The sequence below is a fragment of the Orbicella faveolata genome, unplaced genomic scaffold, assembly GCF_042242905.1.
Source record: "Orbicella faveolata isolate gen_17 unplaced genomic scaffold, um_ofav_v1 contig_24, whole genome shotgun sequence".
NCBI lineage: Eukaryota > Metazoa > Cnidaria > Anthozoa > Scleractinia > Merulinidae > Orbicella > Orbicella faveolata.
In genome coordinates this window covers 33,735,024-33,746,181 of record NW_028301552.1, presented here as the reverse complement: position 1 = coordinate 33,746,181, position 11,158 = coordinate 33,735,024, and the positions used below count along the sequence as shown (strand labels likewise).

The following is an 11,158-nucleotide window of genomic DNA, read 5'->3' as shown; positions in this document are numbered from 1 at the left end:
CAAGTACAAATGAAAAACCTGTCATTAAGTAAACAATCAAGGGTGATCCCCGAGAAACATAACTGGACATACGCTGTTTTCAAGCTCTGCAGGTGTGATCTAACGTCCTGGCGGTTGTTATTTGATCATCAATAATATTTGTTTTCAATTTGTCAGTTGTCGATGTGATCCTCAGTAGTGTCGCGATCAGGACATTTTAAAAGTAGTCAAACTCTCAGGAGACATTTATTCCTCTTTGTGGAGCTTACCAGTCAAGATTAGTGACTTTAAAGAAAGACATTCAAGGAAAAGACTCCAGCGCAGTAAGTTTTGTCACTTGATTTTATGTTGCTTAAAAGCTAAGCGCTATCATGTTGTTTGTTCGAGATTCCATGACAGTACGCAACCCCAGGCGACTGGAAAAAATAGTCTCCTTCCGATTCTCATTCCACTCCTTTAGGTTTTGCAGACTACAAAAATTAAAACTAACTTGAAAAATATTTTAGCGAAGGTCCAAACCGAAATCAGATCATATACTGTTAAACAACATATCTACAAAATAATCTGAAAAATAAGTGAAAAACGTCTTAATGTTAGGATTCCTTTCCACTCCAGTTGCTACCAGTGATAAAACTTCGGTAATTCTTAACTTGACGCTTCGATTCTGGGGATGGAAAGAAGCTGAAGTGGGAAGAGTTTATCGACTTTAAAGTTTCCAAATTTAGTCCTTGAAATTCCTTATAGCATATTCCATCACCTTTTCACGCGGCTGTGAAGAAAAACATTACCGTATGAGCAAGTTACTGTACTGTTTCGCTTACTCTTCACTTGGAATACAATCACTTTGTGAATTCGATTTGGTGTCGAAGGTGCGAGAGAGGATAACACAAGAACTCCGTGCATTCTGAAAACTTGAACACCGCTTGTTATACTTTGAGAAGAAAGAAAAGGAATATTCGCAACAGCATAAATTCCCTGCAAAGAACGCCTCCCACTAATGTGGACCGGATTCGATTCCGGCCCATATGCGGTGACGGTGCCATATGCGGGTTGAGTTTGTTGTTGGTTCTCGCCTTGCTTCGAGGGTTTTTCTCCGGGTTCTTCGGTTTTCCTCCCTCCACAAAAACCAACACTCTAAATTCCAATTCGACCAGGATAGAGAACCCGCGTGAAAACCAGCTAAGGCGGATGTGGCTTCCTCTCTAAATATTGTAATTTATTTATTTAGGTACAAAATTTCCTTTAAATTGAAGTTTACTAATAAAGCTACTAAGACTGAGGAACAAGGACGGTTAAGGATGGAGAAGATTGACACGGATTGCAAACAACGATCTTGACATATTTAGGTCAAATTTTTCAAGATGTGCAAACCGTGACGTAGCATCTTTAACACCTCAAATTTGACTCACCTTTATGTAACCTTCCTATTTTTTTCCTTATTTTTCAAGTAATATGAAGTGTTTCCTTTTCTTCGTGATAACTTGGTCCTTGGCGGTGTCCTTCCCTCTTGAGAATGAAGCAGAAGTTCGGGTAAGTAGGTTGCCTCTATGCCTCCATACTCTGCTAAGTTTCTTAAGAGCGAACAATTTTGTTTTTCATCGAAATCTTTTCTTACGTGCCGTTTATTTAATTTTTTTTAACAGGACGAAAATAAAGGCACAGTGAATAACCCTGGTTAGTCAATCAGCCGATTTATTTTTATTTTAGCAGTTGCTTTGCTTTGTTGTGCAAACATGATTCAATACATATTTCGTTATTACACGACCAAGTAATTTCAGGGAGCCAGTGTCCAAAATCGACCAACCATCAGATTGCGTCCTAGATTTTTCTCACTTATTTTAATGTTTGATTCAAAAACAGAGACGTTGGTGAATGCTGCTGTCGCAAATCGACGTCAGATGACCTTTGGCAACACCGCTGGCAGTGTTGGTCAACAAGGAACCAACTCAGGAAATGTTGGTGTCGGAGTTCAAGCGAACGGCAAACGTCAGATGACCTTTGGCGCCACCGGCGGCAATGTTGGCCAACAGGGAACCAACTCAGGGAATGTTGCTGTTGGACATCAATTGAACGGCAAACGTCAGATGAGCTTTGGCGCCACCGGCGGCAATGTTGGCCAACAGGGAACCAACTCAGGGAATGTTGCTGTTGGACATCAATTGAACGGCAAACGTCAGATGAGCTTTGGCGCCACCGGCGGCAATGTTGGCCAACAGGGAACCAACTCAGGGAATGTTGCTGTTGGACATCAATGGAACGGCAAACGTCAGATGAGCTTTGGCGCCACCGGCGGCAATGTTGGTCAACAGGGAACCAACTCAGGGAATGTTGCTGTTGGACATCAATGGAACGGCAAACGTCAGATGAGCTTTGGCGCCACCGGCGGCAATGTTGGTCAACAGGGAACCAACTCAGGGAATGTTGCTGTTGGACATCAATGGAACGGCAAACGTCAGATGAGCTTTGGCGCCACCGGCGGCAATGTTGGCCAACAGGGAACCAACTCAGGGAATGTTGCTGTTGGACATCAATTGAACGGCAAACGTCAGATGAGCTTTGGCGCCACCGGCGGCAATGTTGGCCAACAGGGAACCAACTCAGGAAATGTTGCTGTTGGACATCAATGGAACGGCAAACGTCAGATGAGCTTTGGCGCCACCGGCGGCAATGTTGGTCAACAGGGAACCAACTCAGGGAATGTTGCTGTTGGACATCAATGGAACGGCAAACGTCAGATGAGCTTTGGCGCCACCGGCGGCAATGTTGGCCAACAGGGAACCAACTCAGGGAATGTTGCTGTTGGACATCAGTGGAACGGCAAACGTCAGATGAGCTTTGGCAACACCGCTGGCAATGTTGGTCAACAGGGAACCAACTCAGGGAATGTTGCTGTTGGACATCAATTGAACGGCAAACGTCAGATGAGCTTTGGCAACACCGCTGGCAATGTTGGTCAACAGGGAACCAACTCAGGGAATGTTGCTGTTGGACATCAATGGAACGGCAAACGTCAGATGAGCTTTGGCGCCACCGGCGGCAATGTTGGCCAACAGGGAACCAACTCAGGGAATGTTGCTGTTGGACATCAGTGGAACGGCAAACGTCAGATGAGCTTTGGCAACACCGCTGGCAATGTTGGTCAACAGGGAACCAACTCAGGGAGTGTGGCTGTCGGAGGTCAATTGAACGGCAAACGTCATATGATGATGGTCAATTAAATGGCTGAATATGAATGAAGATTCCTTTCGTCGGCGCCTCAATGATCATGTAACAGTTTTTAAACAGCTTTTAGTTGTATTTTAGTAACGTTTGCGCTGTTAGATTTGATGTTATCTTAGAACATGCAAGGAGCAGTAATTCAGTTGTAAAGCAATCAGGCAATAAAGCAGTTACAAAGAGCAGTTTTACTGTTTTTTGATCATTTGAGTTCTTTTACCTACAATGCAAAAAATCCTTTTTCTGATTGTTATTCCCTCGTTCTCTGTGGGCCTATAGTTAGATTTAGCTGGATTAGTTAGATTGAAATTCGGATGGATCTTTCTTTGCATATAAGCCCCCGTGTTCCCCAAGGCAAAAATCCCGGCTTCTGATACCATGATGTGTACGTACACATTGCTCTTCCATCGGTGGAGACGTATGGGAAACCAGTTATTATGTACACGACAGACACTGCGCCATGTTGTCACAACCTCTCTCTCCTTTTTTTTAATGCGACTCTGAACTTGGCTAAGCTAAGTAATCATAAGGCTCGCCAAGAAACAACGTACATAAAAAAGTCACTGTCCATGATTCATGTGGTTAACTAGTGTTCATGGCTACCAAGTATGAAGTAGTGGCAAACTAGTGTTCATAGTCTTTAAGGTAAGCATGCTTCTTGACTAATCGTCCAGAACAAGTACGCACTGTAGGTTTCTGCACTTGTGGAGGCGGTGTTCCAGTAGGAACAGGTGCTTTACTGACTTTAGAAGTGTGGGTGGTTGATGACGCCTTGGTTTGGTCGTGCGCAGACTCTGTTGGTTCGTCTTGCGATGCTCGGCATTTGCTCGGGTGTCTGCGGTTTCTCCGATACTTCTGACCTTCTGTTGTTTGAGCAATGTATAATCTGGGTGTGTGGTGCTTACTGATCACTGTGGTTGGCACCCACTTGTTTCCATGCTGTAATGTGACCTTTTGACCATTAGTAAGTAAGTAAGTAAACACGTCACTAACACTAAATAACTAAAAGCTAATAAACTTGTGGCCATTGCCCTTTACCACTGTGTTTATCATAGTAAACTTTCTCTTTCAACTTTCATTTCTGAAAGTGTTCCCTGACTTCTTGGGCTCCATGTGTCTTTAGAAGGTCTGCATGTGTTGGTAAAGATGTTTTGAATCTGATACCCATGAGCAATTGTGCAGGCGATAAGCCTATTCCTTCTACTGGCGTGTTCCTGTAGTTAAGAAGAGTCTTATACGGATCTTGCGCTTTTTTTAAAAGGGTCTCAATGGTTTCCATTGCTCGCTCGGCTTCTCCATTTGCCAGAGGTTACTTGGGCTGGTGTGCACAAAACCATAGCTGCTGCTAAATTCTTTGAATGCTAGATAAGCTGGAGTATTGAGGTCCATTGTCACTGATTAGTTCATCCACGATATCATATTTTGCAAACTGGCTCTTCAAGTGACAGATGACATTATTACTGCTCAAGTTGCTAAGTTTGGCAATTTCTATCGATTTTGAGTAGTAATCAATGCTCAGCAGGTTATGTGCACCATTGAACTCGAACAAGTCACTTCCAATTTTAGCCCGTGGTCTATCTGGTGAGTGGTACCTCGTGAATCACCATTGGTTTTTTGGGTTGTGCTCTCTGGAATTGGTTGGATATGGAACACTTGGACACCTTATCTTCAATCTGAGAGGACATGCCAGGCCAGAATAAGATGTCTCGTGCTCGCTGTTTGCATTTGACAATACCTTAATGCGATTCATATTCATGGATGCGGTATAGCATTTTTTTTTTCTCCTACTGCGAGGAACAATAAGCTGATGTGCTCTAAATAGGAGACCATCAACAGATGAGAGTTTATCCCTGTAGTCCCAGTACTGGCGAACGGCATTCGGTACATCTTCCTTGCTTTTGGGCCAACCATGCTGGATTATTATTGAGCTTAAGGCTTGCATAACTGGAACATTTGCCTTGGCTTCTTGTAACTCCACATACTTCTCGGGTGAAATAGGAAGATGTGTTGTGAGATGAACTTCATTAACTTCCAGGTCTGGAATTAAGGTTTCGGTAGTTTCTGGCAGGTATGTTCTGCATCGGCTACCGAAAGGTCTACTCCAGAAAGATACTTGATCTTCAGGCCATACCGTTGCGGGGTTAACATCATTTTCTGTAGCCTTAGTGGTGCCTGATGTAAGGGCCTATTTAAGATATACCGCAATGGTTTGTGGTCTGACTCCACTACAGTTGGTCTTCCATAAATGAACTGATGAAACGTCTGTGCTCCATACGCATATTGCTAAAGTTTCCTTTTCAATCTGGGCATAGGTTTCACTGTTGCTGAGCTAGAGAGGGGGGTCGTGATGCGTACGCTAGGGACTTTCCATCTTGAAAGAGGACTGCACCTAGTCCCTTAGAACTAGCATCTCCAAATAGGGTCAGTGACTTACTTAGATCATAGTAGCCAAGTAATGGGGGAGAAGAAACCATTTGTTTGAGTTTTTGAAAGCTAGTTTCTTGCTCTTGATCTCAATGCTAGGCAACTTGCTTTTCTAGCAATTCTCTCAGTGGTGCGCTTTCAGAAGCCATGTTGGGCATAAAGTTTGCCAGATACTGGATATGGAATGACTTAAGTTCCTTAGTGTTTTGAGGGGGCTGCATTTCTTATACAGTATGATTCTTTTCTGGATCAGGTTTCAAACCATCTTTGCTCAGGGCACGGCCAACTTAAGGAACTTCTTCTTGTGTTATTCGGCGCTTCTTCGCATTGAACTTGAGATTAACTTCACTTGCTGTGTTTAGCACTTGCTTTAGTCTGGCATCATGCTCGTCATCATCTTTTCCCCAAATGAGGAGGTTATCTACTATGGCTTTCAAACCTTCAACATCTTCAAACAATTCTGACATGCGGTGCTGAAACACTTCAGGGGCATAGTTTATGCCAAATGGTAACCTTGTGAAGCGATATCTTCCACAGGGGGTGTTGAAGGTACACAACTTTGAGCAAGCTTCATCTAATTTCACTTGCCAGTAACCAGACGTGGCCTTTAAAACTGAAAATACCTTTGCTTGTGGCATTCCGGCGACAACTTCTTCCATTGTCATCATCGGGTAATGCTCTCTTTGAATTTCCTTTTTTAAATCCCCGATGTCAATACAAAAGCGGATCTTGTTTGGTTTGACCACTGCCACCATACTGTTGACCCAGCTCAGTCAGTAGGCTCTGTTTGTCTGACTATTACCCCTGTCTGCTCTATACGGTCAAGTTCGTCTATGATCTTGTCTTTAAGGGACACTGGTACTTTTCTAGGTGGATGAACTACTGCAGGAATATTTGGGTCCACCTTGATTGGGTGTTCACCGGAAATGCATCCTAGACCTTGGAAGAGATCTGAGTGCTCATTCAAGATGTTTTGATTCTTAACTGTGGGGCACTTACCTTTGTGCTCACAAGGTAGTGTCACCATTCCTCTAGTAGGAATTTGATGACCTGAGCATGACTTTAACTTGATTTGGGTTTTCTCAACGTGGCAATGATTCCAAAATCTTCAATTACTTTATAGGGAAGGACACTACATTTTGCGCCAGTGACTAACTGAAACTTGGCAGCTTTGTTTTTAACTGTTAAATCTTCATACAACTTACTCAACCCTACTGTGTTAATTGAAGTAATATAACCAACAAATAGCTCTTCGTCACCATCTTCCTTTACTCCTTTTCTGGCATCTGGCTTGAAACGGCAAACCCTTGTGAAATGGCTCAACTTTTAGCACTTAGTACATCGCTTTCCTTTTGCGAAACATTTTTTGTTGCCATGTTTACATGTATGCACATTTGTGATACTCTTTACTCGGTACCCCCCCCCCCCCCCCCCTCCCAGTTCTTTCTTTTGAGTGTGTTCATTTTTTTGCCTTTGAGTGCGTCCTCGTTTTGTTTACGCTGGTTTACACAATTAATGCTAGCATCTTCGTTCCCCATGGTTTCTAATTGTGCCTTTGACATTTCATCAGTTGTAGCTATGTCAATAGCCTTTCCTAAGGTAAGGTTAGGGACCTTTTTGAATACGTTTTTTCTCTGGTTTTGGTAGAATGGCATCCAATGACTACTCTATCTCGAACCATTTCATCTGGGTCACTATAACCACAATCCTTAACAAGTAACTTCAAATCAGTGAGAAATTGCTCAAGTGACACACCCTCTTGTTGAACTTTCTGGTGCAAACATTCTATTCGATTTGGGTTTCACGTATGCCTTATATTTTGTGTAATACTTGTTGAGTTTGCAGTTTCTTCGCCTCTTCTGCTCCTAGCTCCCACGTACTGTATATCTCACGATCTTTGTCTTCAACCCATAACGTTGGGTAGTCGCACTTTATCTCTTCACTTTTGTGCTTGAGAGGACCACCAACTAAAACTGAACTCTGCAGCATTCTTGTACTAATAAAATCACACTCGTCCAGTGAGCCGAAAAAAAATGCATGTTTCACGGGCAAGAAACTATCATGCATACACAAGTCCCGAGAAAAAAATTTCCTAGTGCATGAAAGGGTTAACAAAAGAACTCGGGCCTGTATCAGATCACCCGGTCCATCCCTTACCACCTGCGACACACCAAAATTACCGGTGGAATTTTCCTCGGTGCTATTTAGCCAATCAGAAGGAACAATTTCAAATTACATATCAATCAAACAAGTCGGACACGCAAATGTACCTAAATAAATGGCTTTTATTTGACTCTGATCGATATTTTAGAGACAAAAACCGAGCAGAATGCTGCTGTAACGGCCAAATGAAAAAACGTCACAAGGGTGCGAGGGTAACACAGTCTATAAGGCACAAACAAAGCCAAATTTTTACAATATTTTGTCCCTCTCCTAAGGACATCGAGTAACCTCGGTTTAAAGATTTTATAACGTTTCTGTACGTTTTTATGAACATGTTTTAAGGTTTTCGTGCGCTAAGAACTATGGGTAAATGTACCAGCCATCTTTTCTCCTACGGAGGATTATGATATGTCACCTGCCACCATTTTCTGAGTTATAGGCGTGAGATTTTTATCTTGGGGGGTGTCGGGTGTTTCGAAAACGGACGACACGAACATATCCGAAGATTCCCGAAGACTTCCGAAGTCTTCCGAAATTTGCATACAATAGTGGAAGCGGAAACAGCCCTGACATTTCCCAGTCCCAGTCTCAGGACGTGCATCGCTAAACGCGACCTCGCTCCCAGTGCTTTTTATTTGAAGAAGGAAGTATCGTCATTTACACATAGTTTTCATCTCTTAAATCGGTTTGACTTTACATATTTTTGGAAATTGTGTCAAGCAAAGCTGCAACCACTCACAATTTTCAATCAGGCGTGAGAATTTGGCCCGTAAGCGTGAGCCGGCGTGAGATCAAAGTTTTCATCCACAGGCGTGAGAGTTGGCAGTAAAAGAAAATGATAATTTAAGCAATGACTGCACTCAAGCGTACAAGGTTTTTCTTCAGGAAAAAAACAAACACGCAAATCACATCCTTATCACTCATCTCAACATCAGTAGCTTGCAAAGCAAATTTGATGAACTAAAACTTCTTAACACTCAGATGAGATCCCATGTTATTTTCATCTCGGAGACAACAATGGACAATGCTTACCCGAACAGCCAATTTTCCTTAAAAGGCTATAACATGTACCGAAGAGATCGAAAGAAATTAGGTGGCGGACTTTTAAAAAGGAGCTAAAGATGGCCAAGGCGTACAAAGCACTGAAAATTTTTGCCATAGATGCAAGAACTGAAAACAGACATTCTCCTAATGGGGATATCCAAGCCCCCAAAGCAATCAGGTAACTCCTCAGATTCACTTTACTTAGAACGAGTAGAGCAGGAAACGACGTCTGTACGCGGGCCTCACTCAAGTATCAAATGTACGTACTTATTGGTGACTTAAATCTGGATAGATGGAGACCTGAATACAGGGAATTAAGGCAGAATCCTCGCTGATCTTGAAGAAGTTCATGGATTGGAGTGTAAGACTACCAGACCAAAAAGGATTACACCTGTATCTGAGACGCTGTAGACGTCATACTGATCAGTAAACTTGATAGTTTTGAAATTTCGGGATGATTCAATCCTGAAATAATTGATCAGTAATTGATCATAACTGACTCGCTAATTTATCCTTATATCACCTATTGTAACTCTACATGGTCGTCTACATACGTAACTAACTTAAATAGAATTTATTGTTTGCAAAAACAGGCTGTGCGAGCTATTACCAATTCAGATTATAGCGCACATTCTGCTCCTTTATTCTCCAAATTAGGAATTTGAGACATTTATCAAATCAACACGTTTCAAATAGCTAAATTTATGTACTGTTATCATAGCAACCTGTTTCCTCCATTGTTTTTCAACTTGCTTTTTACAAACTGTCAAATTCATGGCTATAGCACCAGAACAGCCAATGATTATCACGTGCATCATTGCCGGACTAATCTGTGAGGAGAGAAAATCAGATAATTTAGTATGTTTTACGTATTTGCTTTCGCTGTCAGAAAATATAGAAATCCAACGTAGATACATTAGTTTTACTTCCTTTTGCATTTCTAAGTTAGAGGTTACTGTTCCAGTTCATTAACCGTAACAAACACCTGCTGTTTTGTGTAAGATCATAACTGTAGCTAGAACCGAACTGTAATTGCTACCTGCAATAGTCTTTTGTTAAACTGTTATCAACCTGTAGTGTTTTTGAAAGTTATTAATCTTGTAATGTTTAGTTATGATTGTTTTAGTAGCTTTACGTGATCGCTTGGAATTATGTTTTGGCTTAAATAATCGTGCCTTGTAAAATATTCTTTGGTTACATTCGGGTTACGTTCTGAGTACGTTAGTGGATTAAACTCTACTATTGGACCCAGGTAACTGCTTATTCTCTATCTGCCCGTTGGATTGTGTTGCTGTAACAGAGTCCGAGTCCTCTAGGAGTCTGACAAACTCCGTCGCTGCAAGCGCGTTTCCCTCTGGATTGTTGTAACAAGGATAACAACCGTAAGCGGCCCAAAAAAACTGTTATCACATATAGGTCCAAACAATTGTGATACAAATTATGGGAATAAGTCAATTGAAAATAGTTAAACTTTGCACAAGGACTATGGGCTTTAGTGTTACTTTTGTCCATTTTCTTGACCGATCATCAGTGCATCAGACCAAGAGAATATCACACACCATATTCGAATCCGGCTATCGTATAAAAGGTCTGAACGAATTTCGTCCAAAAAGGCTGAAACGATAACACACGTTAGAGTTTGGTGTCATTTTAAACCGCTCGAGAAGATAGTTGTGTAAGCAACGAGAGACTACACAAGGGAAACGTTTGTGTGCCACTTAATGAAGGTCGTCATGAAGACCTAACTGAATTCAAAAGCCACGTTATATCCTTTGCAGACATAAAAACGTTGCCGCACAGAAAAGGATTTCGGCAGGTGTAAAGCCTTGACACAATTATTGCCTGTTTTTTAGAGCATGGCAAAAGTGGCGTAGACGTCTTCTCAATTCGTATACAAGATCTCTGCCAACTTAGCCTGTGAACAGGCTCCCGATTGTGGTATAAGGAAATAATAAAGATGTTTAACAAAACGAGCGGCTTGTCGTTGTACACCTTAGATCTGGGTGTCATGAATTTCCTTTTGGGTATGTGAATCCTACTTAGATGGTCTCTTACTAATGAACAACAAGAGTTCTTCTTAAATGTATTCCAGCTTCCTCCAGATAAATCCGACAGTAAAAGTAAGTAAAGTAAAACTTTATTTGGCCACCGGGTTAGCCTTCGAGATAATGCTAGTAACAAATAACGAATATTAAACTTGATCGAGGTCCGTTCCGCTCCTAAATATTTATTTTGTTTATGGAGTTTATTTATGGGGCATTTCTCCTTTGCCTCTTTGGACTCATTGAAGAACGCCGTCTGATTATTGACTTCGTTAGGAGCCTGGGAAGCT

The 11,158-nt window shown here is 41.9% G+C and overlaps 1 protein-coding gene across 2 annotated transcripts; it reads left to right on the top strand.

Annotated features, from left to right (window-relative positions):
- The first annotated feature begins 207 nt into the window (after nt 1–207).
- Nucleotides 208–3,380, top strand: LOC110056156 (uncharacterized). 2 transcript variants are annotated; one of them, XM_089292144.1, is made up of 4 exons: nt 208–302; nt 1,428–1,509; nt 1,623–1,653; nt 1,840–3,380. In XM_089292144.1, the coding sequence occupies exons 2-4, from the start codon at nt 1,432–1,434 to the stop codon at nt 3,195–3,197; spliced, it is 1,467 nt and encodes a 488-aa protein (XP_089148270.1). In that variant the 5' UTR covers nt 208–302; nt 1,428–1,431; the 3' UTR covers nt 3,198–3,380. The 2 variants fall into 2 exon arrangements, with proteins under 2 accessions (XP_089148270.1, XP_089148269.1); XM_089292143.1 differs by having other exon boundaries at nt 1,837–3,380.
- Nucleotides 3,381–11,158: the final 7,778 nt, after the last annotated feature.

What these genes read in the sequence shown, in the direction of transcription:
- LOC110056156 (XM_089292143.1), top strand. Translation starts at nt 1,432, where the DNA reads ATGAAGTGTTTCCTTTTCTTCGTGATAACTTGGTCCTTGGCGGTGTCC. An exon ending in AGAATGAAGCAGAAGTTCGG is followed by an intron (nt 1,510 to 1,622) that starts GTAAGTAGGTTG and finishes TTTTTTTAACAG; the next exon opens with GACGAAAATAAAGGCACAGT. An exon ending in AGGCACAGTGAATAACCCTG is followed by an intron (nt 1,654 to 1,836) that starts GTTAGTCAATCA and finishes TTGATTCAAAAA; the next exon opens with CAGAGACGTTGGTGAATGCT.